General features: G+C 44.3%; 1 protein-coding gene across 7 annotated transcripts; it reads left to right on the top strand.

Annotated features, from left to right (window-relative positions):
• Window positions 1-320: 320 nt before the first annotated feature.
• LOC130196423 (AP2-associated protein kinase 1-like) lies at window positions 321-24,426 on the top strand. Of its 7 annotated transcripts, none has more exons than XM_056418562.1 (22): window positions 321-1,104; window positions 4,922-5,040; window positions 5,853-5,961; window positions 6,831-6,973; window positions 7,119-7,240; window positions 7,323-7,404; window positions 7,527-7,659; window positions 7,803-7,906; window positions 8,343-8,422; window positions 8,510-8,673; window positions 9,807-9,991; window positions 10,825-11,031; window positions 11,613-11,800; window positions 12,101-12,294; window positions 12,388-12,456; window positions 12,752-12,841; window positions 14,384-14,488; window positions 14,707-14,808; window positions 17,072-17,230; window positions 17,537-17,626; window positions 18,179-18,278; window positions 21,842-21,927. In XM_056418562.1, the coding sequence occupies exons 1-21, from the start codon at window positions 939-941 to the stop codon at window positions 18,271-18,273; spliced, it is 2,706 nt and encodes a 901-aa protein (XP_056274537.1). In that variant the 5' UTR covers window positions 321-938; the 3' UTR covers window positions 18,274-18,278; window positions 21,842-21,927. The 7 variants fall into 7 exon arrangements, with proteins under 7 accessions (XP_056274537.1, XP_056274538.1, XP_056274531.1 ...); XM_056418563.1 differs by having other exon boundaries at window positions 18,179-18,287; XM_056418556.1 differs by lacking the exon at window positions 18,179-18,278 and having other exon boundaries at window positions 327-1,104; window positions 21,842-24,426.
• The last annotated feature ends 29 nt before the right edge of the window (window positions 24,427-24,455 follow it).

Genomic DNA, 24,455 nt, shown 5'->3' with positions numbered 1-24,455 from the left:
TGATTAGATTTTGGGATCGATCGGGTCAAAGGTCAAGGTCATGAAAAGGTCAAAATCTTCTTTTTACCATAGCGCGGTCCATTTTTATCCAATTGGCATGCAACTAATGCCACAATGTTCATAATTCAATGCCCGATCTTGTGATATGCGAAGGCATGCGCTCTACCGAGTGCCCGTTCTAGTTGTATATATTTTGGGAGGCCCGATCAGGAGGGACTTGTGTCAACTGACAGGAAGTCTGATGTTCGTCTGACCAATCACATCCAGAGAAGTCTGCAGCGAGGACTCTCCCTGTTAGCATCTCGTCTGTTTGTAGCTGCGTTAGCTGTCATTCAGGACCAGCCCGCTGGACGCAACAGCAGCGGCGGAGATCCGTCACTCTCACCCCGACACAGACGAGTCGAGCAGCAGGCGAACACAGTAACATTTCGGGGTGAATGACGTCGGTGGACATGTGTAATAAGCTGCATTGGACACGGAGGACCCACCTGGCTGCCAGCCTATCACCTGACAGCTGTCACCGCACCTAGCTGCCGAGCTAGCTCGCTAGGTGAGCTCGCGGCTAGCGAGTGTCTCTTCGGGCTCATTGCTAAGCAAGTGCTGCTCTCGGTTCAACGTGGACAGCGGCTACTTCCGCGTGAACTGACTGCCGTATTCTCTTCTCAACGACATTGGACTCTGACTGCTGTTCCCACCATGAGTTAGCCGAGCAGGTGCCGACCGAGCGGGGGAATTTTTGAGAAGCAGCTCGTTAGCTCGCATTTAGCTTGACGCTAGCTGGCCGCGTTCATTCAATTAACCGCTCTCTTAAAAAACGTCTGCAGCCTTAAAACCAGCGCCTCGACGAGCGGCCGGGGACTGGCTGGATCACGGGTCTCGTTACGATCCGTGTACATTTTGGACTTTGGCCGTGCTTTGGATAGCAACCGAGAGGGGAAATGAAGAAATTCTTTGATTCTCGCCGGGAGTTGGTGAGCTCTGGGCCCGGAGCCGGAGCCGGAGCCGGGGGAGGAGGCGCTGGTTCCGGCGGCGAGGACAGCTTCATCGGACGGATCTTCACCATCGGACGATATCAAGTGACGGTCGAGGAAATTATCGCCGAAGGTGAACAATGTTAGCTCTCTGTTGTGGGGATTAAACACGTAATACAAATGCGTTTGAAATCCGCCGTCTGACCTGCATGGTGCCGTGCGGACGGACAGCCGGTGACATATATAAGTGGCCCTGGTTTCCATGGGCTATGGCCTCGCTAGAGGGCCAACGTAGTACCCCGTAACTATATAAACGGCAGCGGACATGCGTATGGCACATGGCTTTAATTACTTTGGTTTATTTGATAAGGGACAGTGCACATTAAAACAGTTCTGTAAATGTGCCAGTTAGCCAAGAGGCTATTTTTCATCTGTACTCCAGTTCCTGTATTAAGCTCATTGTCACCACCCGAGGGAGCTCTGTTGGTGTTCATTTACTTGCCAGGTAGAGTTAACACAAACACTTTCCTTTTCTCATGTGGCCTGAGCTTGTTTACTTCTGCGTCATGGAGTGGGGGGAAAGCAGCAAATTCAAACACGAGAGAGGGCGTGTTGTCTTCTCTTTGCATGACTGCATTCTTCACCTGGAGGCTGGGAGGAATATTTCATAACTGGATTTTCTACAGAGTTGTAAAGGACCGATGCCATGCTGAGTCATCTGTCTCGATATTTACAGAGGGAGTGCCCAATCACAAATGTAGATTTCAATACATTAGATGAACAAGGTGTTGTTGTTTTAGGAGGGAAAGTTTACCGGGATGTGCAGCCACACATGACTTTGGGACACGGTGGGATTGTTATAACTTATTTCATTGGGCATGCATTTATCTAAGGGAACACATTCTTGCAGGTTGCTTCGATGTAGGTAAATCTAAATCATTGAGTTAAAGGGTGATGCATGTTCTGTTGGATGTTGGACCTGAACACAGTTAAACAGGCTTCTTGTTGGGGCTAACGGGTCTCACGGCGGTCTTTGCAATTAGAGTCTGCAGCCATGCTCTGTTAGCTAAGAGTGCCTGCTACTAAATAATAGATGAAAGAAGACTGATTAATTCATCACTGCTATAGATTAGCTCCATCTATTTGGCTTAATGAAGGGGTCAGACAGCCACAGTCATACCGCTTAGTGAAAACCTTTCCTGGAATTAGTTTATTCCGTGAGTGTGAGTTAGTTTTCTTGTCAGTTCTGTAAAAAGCTTTGCAGTCATCCATTCAGACTGGTAATTGTTAGGACTCATAAACAGCAAATTGCACAGTCCGTGAAAGTTAATATTTTCCCCAGAATTATGACTTTCACAACACGTTAGTTGGAATGTTTTTCTGCATTATCATATTTGTTCTTGCTCTAGCAGTGGAGCATTCCTGCTGATGGGATGCGACTCCCCCCAGCGCCACTAGGCCTATTTATTCAGATGGCTTTGGTTGTAGTCTGGGCTATTAGATGGCTGCTCCATTTTGAAATTGTGTCTTCTTTCTTTCTGTGTCAACTCGTCTTCTTTCTCTCTCTGTCAACTCCCTTTGTTTTCATCGTGGAACTTTGTTGCTTTTAGCTGAAATTTCGAAACTTTTCACTATAATCAGACAAAAGTCAGACGGCTATTGTAGCTTCAGGCTGAAGGGTTCATTTGGAATCGTGTCATTATTGCAGTTTGCATTTTAGACATTTGGGCATCGGGCAGAAGTGTGATTTGTTCTCAACGAGCCGCCTGAAGGACGTTTAAAGACACAGGTTTCTCTCGTTTCTATCAACCAGATATGTTTTCTTTTCAGGCATGATTGTAAACTCGTAGTCGGGAGACATGTGGAGTCGTCTTAACCTTGATGATAGGTAAATTCCTCTACAAAGATATGAAAAATTGCGACTGAACATTAGTTTGCTGCATTTTTTTATTGCAGGCCCTCAAGGTGTATTTGTTCAGGTATGCACAAACTAGAGTGGAACAATCCTGACAGTCAGTCACGCCAAGAGACAGTGGCTAGCCTATTTGTAGCTGCACCTATAATTATTCGCTCACATGGCCGACTTAGATTGTCGACCACTGCTAAACACGTTGCTTCAGAGGGCTGCTAATCCTTTTAATTTCTCACAGTCATCAGAGATTAGACGGCACAAGACAGCGGGGTTCAACGATCTGAGCTCTGACGCACGCGTTCACGTCTCACGTGCTCATGAAGTGCGCTTCCTTCTCTTTATTCTGATTCAGGATATGCTCTCAAATAGTTTGATATTGTTCTCACCCTAACCTGTTTCTCAAGCACATTGCTCCGCTGTGTCTTAATAACACTAAATACTCAGCCTCGTGTTCTGACACGATCATTTCTGTCGCACAGCTTTGCATTTCATTGTGAAATTTACAGTATTGAATTTATAGCTTATGACATGAGTAAAAGTGTTATCGTTCATGGTGATCCATCAACACGATGTCCACAGGGCCGAACACTAAAACACACATGATGCCATCGTAAGGAGTGTTATTACCTTCGCATTGAAAATGCGGAAGGTTATGTTTTGATCGCCGTGTATTTATTTATTTGTATGCGTGTTCCTCGCATAACTAAAAAAGTATTAAACCGAATCGCATGAAATTTGGTGGGATGATTGGTTATTATCCGGGGACCATTTGATTAGATTTTGGGATCGATCGGGTCAAAGGTCAAGGTCACGAAAAGGTAAAAATCTTCTTTTTACCATAGCGCGGCCAATTTTTATCCAATTTGCATGCAACTAATGCCAAAATGTTCATAATTCAATGCCCAATCTTGTGATATGCGAAGGTATGCGCTCTACCGAGTGCCCGTTCTAGTTGTGTTTATTATGCCGTTTGTACTCAATTGATTTCTTTAATGATACGGCTCACATTAACACTGTCTCACGCAGTCCTAATTAAACGCCGTTAAGACGAGTCACGCGGAGGAGCCCGTAGCTTAGTGAGGCGAGCTGGATGAGTCAGCCCAGTGCGCCGCACGATTATAAGCTGTGATCAGCTGCCGTCAACACAGTGTTCGCGGTGAGAGCTGCGACGTGCTGTCGACACAAAAGGAAGAGAGAGACTAAATGCACGCTGGGGCGGTTCATGTCTACAAGCCAGTGAAGACAATAGATCATCCCACGGTCACACATTTCAGTGCAGTGCAGGTCTATTCATATAAAAACACATACAACTAGAATGGGCACTCGGTAGAGCGCATACCTTCGCATATCACAAGATTGGGCATTGAGTTATGAACATTTTGGCATTAGTTTCATGCCAATTGGATAAAAATTGACCGTGCTATGGTAGAAAGAAGATTTTGACCTTTTCGTGACCTTGACCTTTGACCCGATCGATCCCAAAATCTAATCAAATGGTCCCCGGATAATAACCAATCATCCCACCAAATTTCATGCGATTCGGTTTAATACTTTTTGACTTATGCGAATAACACGCACGCACGCATACAAATACACGGCGATCAAAACATAACCTGCATTTTCAATGCGACGGTAATAACATTAAAATACATAAATATTTTGTATTCATCCGTCTGGTTGCTGTGGGTTCAAGTTGCTGTAGATGGATGATCTTGTGGTTTCCCCCATATGTCGGTGTCTCTGCAACCAAAGGAGGGATGATGAATTCTTTCACTTCCTGTATTCTCTGAAAAGATACTTGCTGTCAGTCACTGTAAAAGTTTTTCTCGGTTTCACTGGAAAAGCTGACACTGACTGTTGTGAATCACTCAATATATTTATACATTCCTACATTTTGCAAACCCACTAAAAAGCAATGGAACAGGATGTCTTTTACTAATTCTATATTGCCGTTTATTTTGACGGTATTGCATTTTTGAAATGTGTGTTTGTGTTCACTCCATTTCTTCTTCTTCTCTGTCTCTCTAATCATTTGCAGGAGGTTTTGCCATCGTCTTTTTGGTACGGACTCATCAAGGCGTACGTTGTGCACTCAAAAGGATGTATGTCAACAACGAACATGATTTACTAGTCTGCCAACTTGAGATTCAGATAATGGTAAGTTAAACAGCCCAGTAAGTGACTGCAGAGTGTAGCAAACACATTACACATGACGAACTACATTTTATTGTTGACGCTAATCGGAGATGCTCATGTAAGAGTGGATTGTTTTATGAGTTGTTACCGTTAACCTGCCGTGGAATTAACAGCATCAGAAATTGACATTCAAATACTTGTTCTGATTTTCTGACCCTCTTGGTCTGAGTGCGAGTAACCCTGAATAATTCAAGTTCTATATCCTTCAAGGAGAAACTCTAAATATGATATATATATATGATATGATATTCCTTTATTTGTCCCACAATGGGGACATTTCAAAAATCACAGCAGCGGTGCACATCAGAGCATCAATGAAAAATAAATATAAAAGACGAAACTAAAAACTGAACTAAATACTAATATTAATAGTTACTAAATATACAGGGGGAAAATAAAGTAAAGTGCAGAGTAAATGTACCTAAAAATACTCTTTGACCCAGGAATAGTGATGGTAACGTACGGTTGGGTTGTAATTATTACAATCTAATCTCGCTTGCCTGTCCACTTTCTCAATGGAGTCCTTACTGTCAGTGAAACTAACCAGTTCCTGCAGCCACACCCTGGGTGGCGTGGCTATTGCAGGAACTGGTTATCATCATTACATCCAGACCTTTGGGAGATGATCAACATCTCTACTGTTAAATAACAGACTGAAGAGTTATGGCTGTATTTAGTTATTTACTAACCCAAATGTTTTAGGACTGTTAAATCTATATAAAATGTATCGCCATTGTTTATCATTGTTGTTTTCTCTCTGTTTGTTTACACAGAGGGACCTGGTGGGCAACAAAAACATAGTTGGTTTTCTGGACTCCAGCATAACTGCAGTCGGAGCTGGTGATGTGTGGGAAGTCCTAATCTTAATGGACTTCTGTCGAGGTAAATTGGCCCACGTCCCACGTCTGTCTTTGTTGAATTCAGAGCTCCATTACTCTCGGCTTTTCACAGCATCCTGTTCTGGTCAAAGGCAAATATTGCAGCTTGTGCACAAGTTTCTTTCTAAATTTTAAATGATCGACTTTGTTGCATGGTCGAAATCAAAGCAGGTGTTGCGGTTGTACGATGTTGTCCGCTGGCTGTTTCACAGCTTTCCTGGGAAATGGCATGGCTGACTTTTATTTGATACATATAAGCATTTGTGTTTATTGTAGAAATAGATTGTTATATCCATATATTTAACAAGGAAGTGAAAGTATTTCTCACAGATAAAAAATTGACAAGCTTTTACAGAAGCAGTTGACTTTGTGTTTTATTATAGTTGCATGGTATACTGTTAACTTGCTATAGGCTGACATGTATGTATATACAGGACTGTCTCAGAAAATTAGAATATTGTGATGAAGTTCTTTATTCCAGACTCATGGGTCCATAAAACAACAAAATGTCATGCAAATACAACAACAATATATAAAATACAATACGAGGACACGGTCCAGCCATTGCAGCCAAAAAAAAATCACTCGGGATTAAAAAACATACTAACATTTGTTCCATTGCTTCCAGAAACAAGACGAATACCTGGTATCACTCAGTGCTGGGTCAGCCAAGGCTTTTATAACTACATTCTCTGAGACATTTAGTCGACATTTACATTTATACATAAAATTCCTCAAAACAGCACGAAAAGTGGGAACATTCCGGCTCACAAACATCTGACTTGTGCTCGTCCATCTCGGAAGCTTGAGCAGGATTCTGAAGGCATCATTGAAAGCGTATAGAGTCTTGGTTGACTCATTTGTTTTGTGCAGGTGGGCAGGTGGTTAACCTAATGAACCAGCGGTTGCAGACGGGCTTCACTGAAGCCGAGGTGTTGCAGATCTTTTGCGACACGTGCGAGGCAGTCGCCTGTTTCCACCAGTGCAAGTCTCCAATCGTCCATCGAGATCTCAAGGCAAGTCTAAATATTTCCCAATATACTACTCTCTGCATAAGGCTAGCTAATGGATGGCCACTCTAATTACTTGAACGTGATTTATTGTGACATGTTGTTTATCTCATGCACTATGAGTTCTGACAGGTCTTATCTTCTCATACAGGTGGAAAATATTCTTCTCCACGACCGGGGACACTACGTGCTCTGTGACTTTGGAAGCGCCACCAACCGCTTCCAAAACCCTCAGACAGATGGGATTGCAGATGTGGAAGAGGAAATAAAAAAGTTGGTTTAATGAGGCCTTTACACCTTCAATCCCTTCTCTCATTACATTTCAGGAGCTCATTCGTCTATTTTTTAAAACCAGGTACACTACTCTATCATACCGCGCTCCAGAGATGGTCAACCTCTATGGTGGAATGATTATCACAACAAAGGCCGACATTTGGGTGAGAAGGACTGTGTTCACGACCTTTCTGCCACATTATGAGGACTGTAGGATCACCGTGATCGTGACATATGTGCATCAGTAAGAGCTACCATGACAAGTGTTGATTCTCTGTCTTAACAGGCCATGGGTTGTCTACTCTATAAGCTGTGCTACTTCACGCTTCCTTTTGGGGAGAGCCAAGTCGCTATCTGCGATGGAAGTTTCACTATCCCAGACAACTCCCGCTACTCCCAGGACATGCACTGTCTCATCAGTGAGTGACCTTGTTCTGTCAAATATACACACTGTCCTACTTGCAGCCTGTGCTTTACATACATGTGCAATTACTTTGCGTTTGAATGTGTATTTTCATGTGTTTGACTCAAAATAAACATCCTTTGTTCATTGATTTCTCAGGGTACATGCTGGAACCTGACTCAGATAAGAGACCAGACATCTACCAAATATCCCACTTTGCCTTTAAACTGGCGCGACGAGATTGTCCAGTCCCAAATGAGCACGTAAGTCACCACGACAAGAGGAATGACAGGAATCTGAGATGGGATTATGCTGTAGGGTTAGTGTTGAATATAACCTTCTTCGTCAGCTCTTTTTTTCCAAATTATTTTTGTTTTTTATGGAGATAATAATATTGAAGGGAAACTAACTTTAGAGCTTTGGCCAGTTGGCTGCCCTCCACTCATCCTGCCATTTTCTAATAAATTTACAAAGTACCTCAGCAATTGGCCTTTTGATGCTGCCAAATTCCTTACATCACCCTTTTAAGAATTATTAAAGTGGGCAATAATGGTGCATTCATGGAAGCTGTAAATCCATACTAAAGTAGCTGTGACACTCAAAATGTTTATTAATATGTTAGTGATGTCAGGAAATGTCAGTTCTTTGGTTAGATTATCCTTGAACAAATAAATAATGCAAACCCTCTTCCTGTTGTAGAATTCATCTATTCCTGCAAAACTTCCCGAGCCCATCAGAGCCAGTGAAGCAGTGGCCAAAAAGAGTCAAACCAAAGCCAGGTGAGGGGAAAATGCAGAGCATTTTAGTTTTCATCGTTGTAAGAAACTCCGTCATCACTAGTCAATGTTCTCCTTTCCTTCCATCAGGATCACAGACCCCGTTCCAACCTTGGAAACCTCAATTGCACCTCGCCAACGACCCAAGGCCGGCCAGGCTCAGCCCCAGCCGATATCAGGCATTCTTCCAATCCAGCCAGCTCTCACTCCACGCAAGAGACCCAATGTGGCTGTTGGAGCACCACAGGCAATAGGTATGAGGAGCTCTGTGATGCCTCTGTGTGTCAAGGTTAAGACCATTCTACCACGGGAATAGCGGCCTGCGTTTATGGAGAGAGTTATCCTGTACTCAAATGACATCTTGTATTGAACTCAGCATAATAAACTGCTCAGTAATTTGACTCTATTGCCTGTCAAGGGCTTGTAATCCCAGTGGTTCAAGTAACCTATAATAAAAAGGCTTTCAATTGTCTTTTTATGAGGCTTTTGACATTCACACTTTGGCAAGGCTATCAATCTGTGGCTCACCCGCAGAATAGATGGTGGCGTGATGTCACATTAAATACACTGGCACGCCGTTTTAATATGCAGTTTTAACTCAAAAAGGACTAAAAGGAGGTAGTGTTTTAGGTTTTCAAATATATCATGTGTTGGAAAGGGAGGAGTCGGGGGGCATCAAATTAATGTAAATATAAATAAATGCATAAATTGATACCCTAGACCAGGGGCATCAAACTCATGTTCACCGTGGGCCACATCAGCATCATGGCCGCCCTCTTAAAGGGCCGGACACACTTTATAAACTCCTCAGACATATTGTTAAATAACTCTCTTTGCGTTTGATTGTTGTTTATTTGAGTGTAGAAATATTGTACATAAGAAAATGTATCTAATATTACAAAATAAATCCATTTAATTTGAAACCTTCAAAATAAAAGCACGGGAAATTTGTCTTAAATTTCTTTAAGAAAAGGGGATCACGTGTCTTTCAAGCCGTCAGGGGCCGCATAAAATGATGCGGCGGGCCGGATTTGGCCCGCGGGCCTTGTGTTTGACACCTGTGCCCTAGACTGTAGTGGAGTACTCTCTTATTGTTGTTTTAAAATAAAAGTGTATATTAGGCCTAAATCATCAGCTTGACTAAATAACATAAAATCATATTGAAAGATTAATTGTAGGGTCCTTTTGACATTTAAAAAGGCCTATTATCGCATAAATACTTGCACAAACACCCAAATTCAAAATCAAAACAATAATCTTTTTAATTGTTATTGGCACAGATTTTACAGGTCACCAGAAATGTGGATGCATTAAAAAAAAATTACTCCCGATATGATAAATGCTCGGTCTATGTTCACCTCATTCTTCTTGTGTTTCTCCTGTCCAGGTGTCGGCATCAGTGTCCCAGCGGCAGCTGCTTTCCAAGCTGCTCAACAGGCTCCTGCTGCAGCGCATCCAGCTCAGACAGCCAGCATGCAGCCACAGGCCACAACACAGCATCAGCAGCTCGTCACGAAGCAGCAGCAGCAGCAGCAAGCCTCGGCCTACTTAAGCCCACAGAGCAACCAGCAGGTAGGCATCCTGGCACAACAAGATCGGAAATACTTCTTCGCCACAGGGATTGTGTTTGAACTTCCCACAGGGATCCTGAGGGAACGTGTGTGGCAATGACACAGATGTACTGTTCTTCAGGTTTTAAAATGTGAATGAGAGGTTTTTGAGATGTCCTTTTTGCACATTATATACAGGTAGAGTACACGAGTCCTTCCTCTTCATAAACAAGTTGTCCCAGTCGAAAAGGCCTGTATGTTGACGTGTGTATGGGTCCATTTGCGAAAGAGAGCTCACTTGGCTTGGCTGTGATTCACTACAATAGAGACACATTTTGTTCTGCCACTCCTGCTTCAAATCACTATCAATGCAACAACACACAATGTGACCCCAGGCACACATTGATGTTTTTAAATAGCGAGGGCTCATTATCTTAGACATACGAACACAGCGCTGAGGGCATTTAGTGTAAGTGTCCCTGAATGGACACCTTGCTGCTTTTCACCTGAGCCGACCGGCAACTTGTTTATTATCTTCTATTAAAAGTGTGTCGGTATCGTAAAAATATTACACGCATACAATACTATTCATCCCTGTTGTATTTTGCAGTTAGATTCTGTGCTTTTTAGGGATTCAAATATTATTTAATAAACTAAAGTTAGGAACCAAAATGTTGTGAATGAATAACTTCTCACCCTCTCCGTACCTCTGTCTTATGTTGCATCTTCATTGTGTACGGTCAGACAAGTAGGAAACAAATCATGAAAAGTGTGTTTTGTTACATTTGTCAAAGAGCTGCAAGTCATGATAAACTGGGCCGACCTCATTTTTGGCTGTGTGGTATTCCTATGTAGCATCAACTGGAACAGAGCCTCTTCCAGCATCAGCAACAACTACAAAAAGCGTCTCAGGCGTGTACGGTGCTGCAGTCCAAACATACAATTGTCCCTCCAGTTATTGCCCTGCAACACCAGCAGCATGTAGCACCTGTCCATGAAACGGCAGCTTCTCATCTCACCTCCATCCCTGAGTCTGCAGTCAGCCCTGCAGCTGACCCAGAGGTTGTGGTAACATCCTCCTCCGGCTTCTGTCTGCTGCTCTTCTGGGTTTGGGACTTGATTCCCAGCATGTTTCTAACCAATCACATCCAAATTTGTACTTTTCCTCCATCGAGGCCAGAATGGTCTCACAGAATATATTTAATATGACCGCGTGAAGGGCATGTCGATAGAAATGCTCCCTTTAATGACATCTTAGAAAGGTGTCATTGCTGCAGTAGAATTTGCATGATGACCAAATCATTTAGTGCTGCTTTCCGAACGGCTTCTTTCAACTATCATAATTGTGTTTTTCATGTGTTATTGACCCTACTCTATGTATTCCTGTAAACTATATTTTTCGGGTGCATCTGCTTCTGTACAATCTCTCTTCTCGGAATACTTTCCCTTTTCCCATAACGGATTTTATTTTGTTGTTGTGATTTTCGTGGAATTTCTAACTGATCGTTTTTAAGATTTTCATATCTTGGTTTTTTAACGTTTGGGGATCTGTTTTGATTGTTTTCTTTCATGCACTCAATTGACATTTGACATGACATTTTCAGCTAATTTCTGCCTCTGTATCTTTTTCTCCCTCCTCCTAGACTGCTGGTCGAGTGATTCACAGAGTCGGCTCCTTGACACCCCCCTCGTCGCCAAAGATGGCCCCGAAAAGCGGCCACAGGCGCATACTGAGCGATGTCACTCACAGTGCCGTGTTTGGGGTCCCAGTCAGCAAGTCCACCCAGCTTCTCCAGGCGGCCGCAGCTGAGGCGAGCCTCAACAAGTCCAAGTGAGCAGAATTAACTCCCTTCAGTGATCTGTGGAGGAACTGTCCTCTTGTGGCACTGAGTGAGCTGAGAAGCGCAATAGACCGTCCATTCATGTGACAGAACCCCGAAGGAGGATAAACGACCCTTTTACATCCCAGAGAATCCAGCTGAAGAAGAATCGCCTAATTCAGTCTTTAAATAACTACTCGCACGTCCTTATTTGCATACATCAGTAAGCCAGAGTCCACAGCGCTAACGTCCACTCTCGCATTTCGCTGCATTCTTAACCGTATTTATGTTTCCACCTCTGATCACTGCAGATCCGCCAGCACAACTCCATCTGGCTCCCCCTGCTCGTCCCAGCAGAGTGTGTATCATCCAGGTGAGGCTGACGCCCTATCGGCGCTCGCTGCACCCACCACCCAGCCAAGCTGGAACCCCTTTGGGGATGATAACTTCTCCAAACTAACAGCAGAGGAGCTCCTTAACAAAGACTTTGCAAAGCTAGCTGAGAGTAAGTGCAACTTCATTGCTGTATACCTGCAGCACTGCGAGATAGTTGTGTGATCTAAAATGAATTGCAACGTTGCTGTCTGCTTGTGCACAGATGCTGCACCGGGAGAGAAGGTCACGGGTTCCAGTGAAAATCTCATTCCAGGGCTCATTGCTTTTCCAGGTAAGTCTTTGCCGTCCCTTGCCTTTGCGTACCTCTCCCAGGAGGCTTTTCATTGAGTCATTAATCAGTCTTCAAGTGGAATTTTCTCTCGATATCCTCATCCAACCATCCAATCATTTTGCTGGATTATAACCTCTTTATTTGTTGTTGTCTTGGCATATGTCTATAGAGTTGTCACAAACTTGAGCTTATGTCTGGTCGATCCCAGAGCTGCACCCACTCTCTTCTCTGTTGTACATGCTCTCAAATTCCCTCATGTGTTCTTCTCCATCTTTACTCACTGTATAATGTTAAGCTGAAAGATCTGCAGACACCATCAGTGCAGGTTCAGCGTTGTTGACCCTCCCGGACCCTCTTAAAACCCTCCCCCGCTCTGACACCACAGGTAATTTTCTTGTCACAACATGGAACAGAACGAGCCGTGCCTTTTTGATTCCTTCAGACTCTTGAACAAATATATTCTCAAGAGTTTATGAGTCACCATTTTAATTACCGAAGTAGTTTCCTGGATAGCGCACGTCCCCCGAGGTTAGTTTAGGGGCGCTAGTTGTGGGGTCTGGATTTGTACACGGTCCTGTCATGTTGACCGAGCAGGCAGCCTCACAGTGGCTCCTTGTCAGCCTCCATGAATAGAGACCATCGCTACAGCGAGATCGCATCTCATTTGTAGATTTGTGCTTTCGCCGTTGCCTGGTAACGCAAAAGACAAGTTCTCCTTTGTTAATTGGATTGCCTTACTGCTGGTGGAGCCTGCTTACTACTGCCTCTAAGAACTAGAGGAAGTTAAGCTTGCAGTCTTGTTAAAAAGATGACCCCGCCCTTTATTGTCCCCCTCAGTTTAGGCATTAACCGTTTTGGAAGCGGTGCCTACGACTTCGCTGTGTAACCTCCTGTGTGTCGTTGCTGTTTAAGGCTAGAACTGAGAGGATCCACATGTTGAGTCTAGGACGTGATCAGGGTGTGGTTAATCTTCTCTAACCAGCCTAAACTGGATGCACACGAGCAAACACAGTGACTTTTGCTGATGGAACAGAGAGTTGTATCTGAGAGGACTGCCTCTTGGGAAACATTAAGACATTGTTCAGCATTTCTCGCACTACATATGCTTCATATTGACTTTACTGACTTGAACTGAAATATGTTAGGATTTGTTAAAAAAAAAAACTTGTGTTGGCCTCTTTCCAATAGTGAAGGGGGCAAAAGGTCACATCTGCTGTGCCATTTTCTGAGCCAATACATTCCTTGACCCCCACCCCCACCCCCACCACATTTTGCCCCATAGCAGTTCACTGTAAGTACGAGCTGCAGTGAAAAGTCACTAGTTTGTCATTTCATGCATGGACTGTAGATCAGCTTAATTGAGTGAGTAACGTTTTGTATTAATAAGATAAATCCATATACACGTAAATCAATGAGTTGGGAGGGTTGGCATGTGGACAGTGACAGTGCATTATGGCTTTCTTTGGCACCGTAATTCTAACTGGTTGAGGAAACGTTTCTTTCCGTTGCATGGTATTTGAGTTAATATCTGTGGTGTGCAGAACTAAATAAACTAACAAATCCTAATGTCATCATTGGTCTTTGGTCTGCAAGAAAGCTGATTGCAAGTCGTGCAGATGGAAAATGACCGTAAAATGTTGAGATGATGGTCTTCATGCAGCCATCATCTCTATCCCGATATATTTTTCTTGCCTCCTTAACATGTTTTGTTCCTAACAATGAATGCCGTGTAGCCAACATGATGGTAACAATCTTCATTGAAGTTCGTCAATATAACATTCTGCCACATTGTTTGAGTTGCATATCTTTTACATTTATTTGTCCCTTTTTCATTCGTATACAAATACCTCCCTCCATTGCCATGTTCTCTCTCTTGCCACCTTTCCATGACCTCTCTTTTTATCGTTTCCCTCTGGCTTGCTCACAGAGAAGCTGATTGAGGGACTGAAGTCTCCGGAACCTTCTCTGCTGCTCCCTGGCCTCTTAGCCCTGGCCAACCCCTTCAGTAGTGCTGCAGAGAGCTCCATCAATGGTACACGCTCCGTTTGTGTCCCCTGCCTTGCTCTAAAATCCCCATTCTGCTCCGCATGCGTCTTCCTTGCCTTCCTTCTCCTATTTCACACGATCGCAAAATCAGAAAGACCCGCCAGGGAAGGGAGTAAAGAAGGCATTTGACGATCTCAATATTTTTTGACATTACCAGCCGTGTCTTTAAAACTACTGTCTTTTCCGCTTGCTGTCTCCATGTAGTGAAGGCAGAGATGTGTGTGGATTCACTGATTCCTGGCTTGGAAGCCCCCCAGGCCCAGCGACTCTCAGGCCAGCCAGAGCTCATCCCTCCCAGCATGCCAGGTTAGCGTCCTGGACCACAGAATAGCAAAGCTGAACATAAATCTTTGCAGCATTCACACTGAATATTAATTGTTTCCAGTCGTGGTCACGATCCCCTTGCTACGTGTTAATATCATCTCAACCCCAAAGTGTTTCCTGAAGGATTTTGTTACCACTGCGATCACTTAGGTGTAGAAAGCGCAAACTCATTTATCATTAACGAGCACAGCTGTGCCAGATCACACTGTCCTGGCAAAAACACCGACGCAACAAATCAGTTGGGCCGGTCGCTGTTTTAAAATAGCAGCTCACTTCAGTGGTTTACTAAGGTGGTAAGCAATCTTTTCAACGAGAACGTTTCACCAATTTTTGTATTACCTAAAACCCTCTATCGGTCTAGGTTTGTATCTACTACTCTGTGTAAAAGTGTTGCTCTTGCCCCAGGCTTTAAAGTTTATGTTTTACAACTTCCTTTTGACTTTAACAGGGTTTGTACGGTCATGGAAAACCTGGAAAAGTCATGGAATTTTAAAATGGTCATTTCCAGGCCTGGAAAAGTCATGGGAAAAAACTAAAATCATAAAAGATTTGGAAAAGTCATGGAAATTTGTTATAATCACGTGTTCATTGACGCCGAGTTCGAAATAATTAATATGTTTTTTTCAAGAAAGACGCTCAAAATATAAGCCGGCGTACGCTTTCAATACGCAACATTTTCGACATTTTTCATGCTTAGACAGAGATTTCAGTTTGGTGATGGAAATTTGGTTAAAGGGTACCTGTAGTGCAAAACAACAACGTGCTACATCCATTCGGCGCATCAAATAAATCATATTTACCCCGCCGCTATTGTCAACAAGTCACGCATAGCCCGAGGATTTACATTTCTTTGTCAACATTCCGAGTCCGTGAACGCTTCAGGGCGCAGCCATTTTGCTAGTTATTTACTCATGTCAAAGCTAACTATGACATTGAGTCGTTGAAAGGAATTCAGCCAATCCGGAGCCACTTTGTGACAAAACAGCGGATAGCCTATAACAAACAAACTGAGCTATAAAGGTGTACCAAATATAATGTCTTTCCCTCTATCGTGAAACATTCGTAGCAAAGAATTACACAATCTATATGGTCAAAATCAATGGAGATACTGCGAATGCCACGATACACGGGCAGCGGACGCGGCCTTATTCGATATACCGCGGCCTCCATGGTGCGCGGCCTACTGAGACCGCTATATAAAGTATGGGCTTCTTAGTCTATGCTAAAGGATCATCATAATCATGGGCGATAGTATGCAGGCAAATGTTAGGCCTCTCGCTTATGGGAGAATAAAGGTGAATATATTCAGAATATTAGTAATAATCACACCAACTCTGGTGATCGCAAATTAGCCTACATGAAACAACTGGCAAACTTACCGATTTGACAGTTCTCCCTCGGGTGCAGGCCCCCGAACATGTCGGCCGATCATTGCATCAATGAAAGACATCTCCAGCGCTGGCTTATGCGTGATGTAGCTCTCAAGCTCACTCTTTTGTGTGAAGCAGATGAGGTCTAATGACACTATATCATCGGACATAAGTTCGTGCTCTTTACAACAAATGCACTCTGTCTGTTTTTTGTGGCACACATTTCCCACAACTGCACCAAACGTCCGCCGACTTGCGTGCACGGTCCGCACGGTGAAGCATCTGGACCGGCGGTCCTTCGGCATCAACTTCATCAGAATCATCGCTATCATCGCTGTCACAATTCACTAAATGGGGATAGTCTGCTTTTAAAGGTTCAAACAAGTATCCAGTTGCTGAATCAGACAATCTTTCATCGTCCATATTATCAATCTCTCAGCATTTGTTTGCGAGCGCTCGACGTTGTTTATATTGGTATCTGAACACATCCGCTGTGGCTGGCTGTCGATCTCTCAACGATTTGACGTCACACCACCCGCGACATATTCAAGCTCCAGTGCAATGTCGCATGTCGGAGTTGAGGACTTTGAACAGCCTAAACTATGTATTGTTATTGAATACTGGACCGTCAGTACATGAATAACCTTTAGAAACACATTATCTTTTGATCTGGCTACATATTCGCTTTCACTACAGGTACCCTTTAAAAGTCCTGGAAATCCATTGGACAAAATGTGTAAGAACCCTGCTTTAATGATTATATACTTTCAGATCATGATTTTCTCACAAAATGCAATTTCCTCTGCACCTTCAGCTAAAAATCTTATTTGTATTGTGACCTTTTGTCCCTTTTGGCTTTTCTTATCCCGTCTCAGACTCTCTCACTGGGGATGACTCGCTGCTGGGTTGCAATCTTCTATCTCTTACTCCTCATGGAAACCAGTCTGTTTCTGCTCTCCTTTCCACCTCTGCTCATCCTGGCTCCGGCTCTGGATCCTGTCTGGAGGAGCTGCTGCCTGGTCAGACAGCTTCCGGTAAGACCTCTTTGCGGCACCCCTCAGCTAGCCTACTGGCTGCTTCTTCCAACAACAGGAGGACCTGTTCAAATGCGATATGGAAATAGGATTAGGCACATTTAATGACAGCTTCACAGACCCTTGACTCATTTGTAGACGAGACAAAAGCCACTTGAAATGCACGGCTTTCGTATACTGTGGCTGCCCTGGCTCCATCGATTTTTAATCTACATGCCTACTACTTTTCTTTTTGCTCTTTCCTTTGGCTGAGTTAACTTATTTTCCCCCTCCATCATTCCCTCACTTCCTCTACCTTCACCGCAGACTCTGCTTTCCTCATGTCGTGCGGGGAGAAGGTCAATGAAGACGAGTTTGACCCTATTCCTGTGCTCATCTCCAAAAACTCAAATCAAGGTAAGGTTAACAGAATCCCGAGATGAGCACTCATAACTGCAGAAGCCCTGGCTGTGAGCCAAAAAGATGAATGCCGTAGCCCCCAATTCAGTTCCCTAGCTCCTTCCAGTGACTGCTGACGTGAAGTCATGTATGGGTGTGCTTGTCACATGGAGGTGTTTTAATCCCATCAAGCTGTCACCGTAGTCGTCTTCCTCTCTTTTGTTTCTAATGTCATACTGCCAGTGTGTGCAGGTGTTTGGCTCGTTGTAGTTTATCTTGAAAGCCTCCTCATGTTAGACTGGCATTCCCCTACTCTCCCCCTGTAATGATGCAGCTGTATGAAGATGACCCCCAGCTCACTCTCTGCCTGTTTCTCTTTCTGCCCCCGTTCATGCATCTCTCTGCTCTGCCATCATGTTCCCTTCATCAACTCCTTGCTCTTAATTTCTCCATACAATCTCTGTTAATATTACTTATTCTTTTGCTTGTTTTTCACAATCTCCCTCGGCTCTCCTTCCATGTCCATTTCTGTCTCTCTCTCTCTCTCTCTCTCTTTCTGGCACGTTTCAGGTGGTCACTCGCGCAGCAACAGTGGCAGTTCAGAGTCCAGCATCCCCAACTTGGCCCGATCCCTTCTGCTGGTGGATCAGCTCATCGACCTCTAGAGGGGGTGGGAGAGGTCAAAGGGGCAGTGTGCAATCCTAACAAAGGGATCTGGGGGAGGTGGGGGATAGAGTTGGGGAAGCCGAGGCACTTAATGTAGCACCTCGTTAATTAAAACGGAGGAGTCGGCATAGATTGGTTGAGTAGAACTTGTCTTTGTTTGTGCCTCCTTGGCCTCAACGCTTCATATATCTCTGCTGGCCGTTGACATTCTCACACTGGTAAAAAAAACCAACTAAAAACATTAACGCCTGAGCATATCGACTGCCTCTGTCCCAGCTACACCACGGTCCTCTTCATGCTTTCCTCACACTCGCATTCATTTCCCTCATTGAGTGCACGTCGCCACGGCGATCGACTTTCATCACGCGCGCACGCCAAACCGCTCGATCACAGCTGCATCGTGTTCACTTTGTGTACTTGTTCATTTAAACGAGTCCCCTTCAGGCACGCTCTCTCGTCTCAGCGGTCTGACCGAAGAGGGAGTCAGAAATGCCGTCGACCTCCAGGGTGATGCGACGCATTGAACTAAATTATTGACCGATCAAAGATGCGCCCAGAGTGAATTCCTGAGAGCTATGTGCATTGATTGAACCGGTCAGGAAACCGATGAAGAGAAAACCTTTACAGATGTCTCTGTTGTGATCGACTGTTGAAGAAGACTCGTTTCAAACCGTCTGTGCTGGAATTCAAATATAGATCATCAATTAACAACTGTTTACCTAAGTTACCTTTAGTCCATGTAATCGCAACTGCAGCTGCATCCTACCTGGATCCTGCCGTCTCTTTCTGGATGTTAATCAGGGTATCATCCCTTCTAACTACACCTATAAATAGTCGATAGTGTTAATATGGCTGATGATTCGGAGGATGCTTCTTCTTTTGGCAACCCTTCTTAAAACCACTTTGTGCGCATTGTGTTATTACATAGGAGTAGGGTAATGTACTGGTCGTCATATCTTTGATCAAGATACGCACACGGAAACAAAAAGGGAATCGAATGATTTGACCTGCTGCGACGCCAAAGCTAAAGAACGATGGTATTATTATGCGGTTGTCGGTCTGCTCTCGGGTCCGTGAGGGCGAGTAGGAATAAGCGTCATATGAAGATCTCTCCCAATTAGCATCCTCTCTATCTTGTCTATCCAATCTCCTGCTGTCGCATACGTCGAGATCATTTCAGCCAGAAGAGAAATTCACAATCCAAACCCTTTATATGTACATAAATCCACTGTTATTGTTTCTCTCTCGTCAGCTCTGGTGAAAGTAGAATTTCTTTAGTGTGTAATATTTAAAGGCATTTCATCTATCATGGTATGAATAAACATTACTATTATGTATGGAACTTTTAGAATGAATGTATGAACCGAGTACCATTATGAAATATGTACAATTCACAAGGATATATAGATAAAAACATGTGTGTATGAAGCTGTATTTTAAGAGTGCAACGATGTTGACCCTCTCCTTTCCAGCCAGTGCTTTTGTTTTAGAAGTCGTCTCTACACACGCGCTCATGTAATCTTTATACCTCTCAAAGCAGTTCCGGGCATCACGCTGGTGAGTCGCTGCACATTCCTGGGAGAGATTATTATCTAACGGACAGCAAAACGGAGCTAATGACGGAATGAACTTCCTGATATCTCTGGAGCACTTCTCTCTTCTGATAACCGTTCTCTATTAGTTGGCTGAACATAAGAACATCGTGTGTGTGACTTTGAACAAACAGCCGTACGCGTCGTTTTACATCTGATCACATTTGATCTGATCTTAAACTGACTTTGTGAAATATCTTTTAATTGGGCTTTTCTCTCGCCAAGCAAGGTCCGTCGCAGCGTCATAAGTCTTTAAGGGCCCATATCACCGTAGATATGTACATAGAAACAAAACATGTCTCCCAGTATGCTTGAGGTTTGGGTCATACATAGTTTTCTCCTCCTCCTCCTTCCCCGGTATTACATAGTGTAAAGTTTAGTCATTGTCATCAACAATGCTGTTAGAGTTTGCATGGGTAATCACAACTAAGACTTTTTGTTTTCTTTTTTCCATTGAATGTTTTTCCGTTAAGTAATTTGCATTTTTGTGGCTAATCTATGCAAATCCTCCAAAAACGCTTCATGTTCTCATCAGACACCACAGTGCTGCGCCCTGTGGAGTTCTCGCCTTCGCCGTAGACTTTGACTTGTGTTGCCGTGTGAAGCCGATGTACTCGTTGTGCCGGTTGGGTCGATGTGGTGCCGGGTGTAGACGGTACTTTGATTTTATCAAAATGTTTGACATGGTTTGGCAGGTGTCCGTATGTCAAAGCTGGACTGTTGTGGAGTGTGGACTTCTATTTTTATGAATTAAGGTTCAGAATGAGAAACGATGAATAAAACACATGACGGTGAATGTAAATTAAGTGTCAGATTATTTGATTTGTACCGGCTTCATTGACAGTCAAGAAGATCGATTCGCCCATTTTCATATTTTTAATGAGCAGAGACTCTAACCTGATGCTTCTCACGAAGGCCGTTTCTGCTCCGATGTCTCAGTTCTATTGGTTCACCTTTGTCTGAGATTTAAAGGACTATTCCAGTGTTTTCAAAGCTTCCTTTCTATTTCTCTTCCTTCTCACCCCCTCATATCGTAGTTGTTCTACGCCTGCTAGATTTGGGAGACATTTATTTTGAAATCACATCACCGGTCACTGCTTTGAAACTTCGATGCGTGGCTTCGGGCTCCTGGTCTGTGTTAGATCTGACCATAGAGAGACTGCAGGGCCTTTGAGCTGTATTTGATAAACCGATGGCTGCTATTCCACGCTCACATGAGCAGTCTCACCGCTAGTTGTCGTTTGAGGCGTCGGCTCTGACCAGTGATCCGTAGATAATTCTTCAGTTTGATTTAAATCATTTGAGGCAAGTGTACAATATGCAAAATGGTCTGTGGACAAGTTTTAAAAATAACAGACGAGTGATGAAAGAAGTAACCCCACGACCTAAAACAAAACCAAAACTCCTTTTTTGTAATGGCTGCAACTAACATCTGCCCAAGAGCCGCCAGTTAACCGCTGCTGTCGACCCTGCTGAGGTAAGACTCTCTGCTCCTCTGTCCCTCCCTCTCCTGTTGCGGTGAACGCTCTTTGTCCTCGTTTCCACAGACCTATCGCCACAATCAATTCTAACTCAAAGCATAACCGCCGCCGCCCCTAACACGAGCTCCTGTTTTTGAAGGTTGAGGCGGCTGTGCTGACACGAATTTGTGGAAACGAGGTTATTTGATGTCGTGGTGGTAGAGCGGGCCGGTCCCGTCTGTCGGATGTGACTTTGTTCCGAGTAGAATGTGTCTGTGTTGTTGTCGTCCTGTGCTAGTTTCTCACCTTTTGGGGGTCATTATTGATTCTTCAGTGGTCACAGGTGGTCCATTGGTCGTATAGTATGTTGTTTGTGACTGAGGTTTGATAGTGTGGTAGATTAATGAGCAGCTGGACCTCGGGTGGTAATGTTTCTTGCCACTGACGATACGTCATATCATATATATGCCTCCTGATGTTTTTGTTCACCTCGTATATGTGTGTCTCTGATTCAGATGGTCACGGGCAGAGTAATGGCTACTCTGTGCTCGGAGGCGGACAGGAGGCCGACCCTCCACAGGGAGATTCTCAAGCAAATGAGGAATGTGTTCACTCCAGTGATGAAGAAGAAGAGGAGGAGGAGGATGAAGAAGAAGAGGAGGAGGAGGAGGAAGAAGCCCATAGAGACGAGCAGCGGGACGAGGGAGCCGTCGAGGGTCACGCGGCGGGGCGAGACGACAGCGGCTCCAGGCCTCTGCTGCTCGACTCTGAGGATGAAGAAGAGCAAGATGCGGCGCTCCAGTCGTCGCCAATGCAACCCTCTTCTACTCTCCACCCACCTCCTCCGAGCAGCTTCGCTCCGAATCACTCCCAGCACGTCCACGAGCCGGCCAAAGGGGCCGACGTGTTCTCCAAAGCTCCCTTTCGCAGTGCGCAAGAAGAAGAAGAAGAAGCAGCCGCCGCCGCCGACGTGTTCTCCAACGCCCCGTTTCCACGCGCGCCCCTCGCAGCGCCGCAGCAGTTTGACGTTTTCTCTCAGGCTCCCTTCGGAAAAAGAAAGGAGGCTCTCGGAGCCCGGCACTCGTATCCTCACGCCGCCGCAGCCGACCAAGGCGCGTTGGGAGAAGTGGCCCAGCAACCTTTCCGCCCGCAAGCTCTGGCCAAATACTCGCGACACTTTGAGGGCCCCGTGCCCCAGCAGCCCGTCGCCGCTCACCGAGTCGTGTCGAACGTGAACAGGCAAGCCGCCGTGGCGTCGGTCCCCGTCGGACCGCTTCACTCGTGGACCTCGGAAGTGAGCGCCGTCGACCCCTTTGTCTCCGCCCCCTTTCACCTCAAGGCCCCACAAGAAAAGCCCTGAACGCACACTCGGCGTTCGGGGGCGGCGGGTCTCGGCACTCATCACTGAATTATGCAAACTCCGACAGGCGGACTGCATGCCGTCACCAGCGCTGCAGCTGGACTGCAGGCCTGCATGGATCTCATTATTGGCTCCTTGCAAGGTCATCTTTACACTTGAATGCTAAAAATCCTCCGAGTAAAAAAAAAAAACCCCAACTGACATCATTCTTTGACTCCTGGTTGCTTTTTTTGTTTTTTTTTCCTGTCGCATCTTTTTACCTTTTGCATTGTCTTTACTCCTTTTGGTACGTTCATCTACACAAAGACAACATGGTGGTCAAGCATTCGATTGTTTTATTGCCTACCTCAGTTACTTTTCCTGTCCGCTCTAAAGCACCACGTGGTGACGGAGTTTTTTTGATTTTCTGTATTTATTTTTTTAGCTTTACCGTCAAACTATGATCTGACGACGCCTCAGTCCTCCATTGTTAGTTTGCAGAAATGTGCGATTCAGCTTCAGTCACAAGATCATAAAGGGGGAAACGTAAAGATGCTTCAGAGGCTCGATGTCATTACAAACAGCCTTACAATCATGCCCTTTAAAGGCCGTAGCTCTGGGCCCTTGTTCTTTAAGCGATTGTTATGAGGCAGATGCTGAATTCAGATGCAAAGACATTTCTAAAGATGACATTTGTTGATTTTTTTTTTTCATTCAAAAATGTTTGCATTCTGTCACATATTGTGTTTGTGGTCCCTGTCCTGTCTGATAGAAATGAAACATCAGTGTTTGTTCCATGTAACGTACAAACTGTTTAAATGTTAGGCGTAGAAAATACATTCTAGTAATGAATGTAGAACACACACTTGTCTTTGTTTCTCCTTCCCAAGATGAGATCTCTGAAGCCTTACACTTTTACAGTTCGGGAACTCCGACCACATCAGAATAATTCACTTTTGCCTTTCGTGCCCTCCTTTTGACAACTGCTGCATTTACTTACATTTATTGCACACACATTCAGCATCAACTATTTGTGTACACGTTATTTTTGATGTCCGCAGTGAGACTTTCATTCAACCTTGATGCAGCTCTATCGTGCGTCTCTGTAAACTCCGACTGTGACTCGCACTTCTGAACGACTTCAGTGAAAACGTTGAACCGCGACTTAAAAAGGATGCTTTCCTGCAGTCGCACAAATATCTGCGGCACTTATGCATCGCCGTTCCAGTCGGGGATCGCAACAGTCGTATCTTACACGTGAGATCTTGAATGGTGACTGATTGATGACATTCCTTTTGAATTGAATTCCATCGCCATTTGGGAATATTTGACTGTCTTTGTGCTCTGTATAATCATGGAACACTCTTTGGTTCCCACCATGGCACTTTTAAGAAGGGGGATCCAACCTGTTTCAGCCCAAAGTTGAGTTCATGTATTCTTCTGTTGCAATTTAAAATCCTGTTCTTTCTTTTCATAATGTACAATCTTTATTTTATTTTATAAATGCTCACTTTTCTCACCCAACTTGTATACATGAAGGTTGCACATAGTCACTGACAGTCAGGGTTCCCTACGGAGGGGTTTGATTGTAACGACTGTATAATGTATTTCAGCCAGTGTTGTGTAGGACATCTTTGGACGATTCAACAACTGATGAGACTGTTGGACAAAAAAAAGCACTCAAAATACTGCACAGCCTGCCTTTTGAAAAGTATGTTGTAAGTCATAAAAAATAAAACTATTAAATGAATGTAAATCAAATCTTTGAGGTTTTTGGGGTTATTTATCAT

The sequence above is a fragment of the Pseudoliparis swirei genome, chromosome 7 (genome assembly GCF_029220125.1).
Source record: "Pseudoliparis swirei isolate HS2019 ecotype Mariana Trench chromosome 7, NWPU_hadal_v1, whole genome shotgun sequence".
Lineage (NCBI taxonomy): Eukaryota > Metazoa > Chordata > Actinopteri > Perciformes > Liparidae > Pseudoliparis > Pseudoliparis swirei.
Note: the sequence above shows the minus strand (reverse complement) of the source record. Positions and strands in the feature narration are given on the sequence as shown.

Coding starts and splice junctions, on each gene's coding strand:
- LOC130196423 (XM_056418556.1), top strand. CDS start 939: ATGAAGAAATTCTTTGATTCTCGCCGGGAGTTGGTGAGCTCTGGGCCC. Junction 6,974..7,118: donor TCGTCCATCGAGATCTCAAG/GCAAGTCTAAAT, acceptor CTTCTCATACAG/GTGGAAAATATTCTTCTCCA. Junction 8,423..8,509: donor AAGAGTCAAACCAAAGCCAG/GTGAGGGGAAAA, acceptor TCCTTCCATCAG/GATCACAGACCCCGTTCCAA.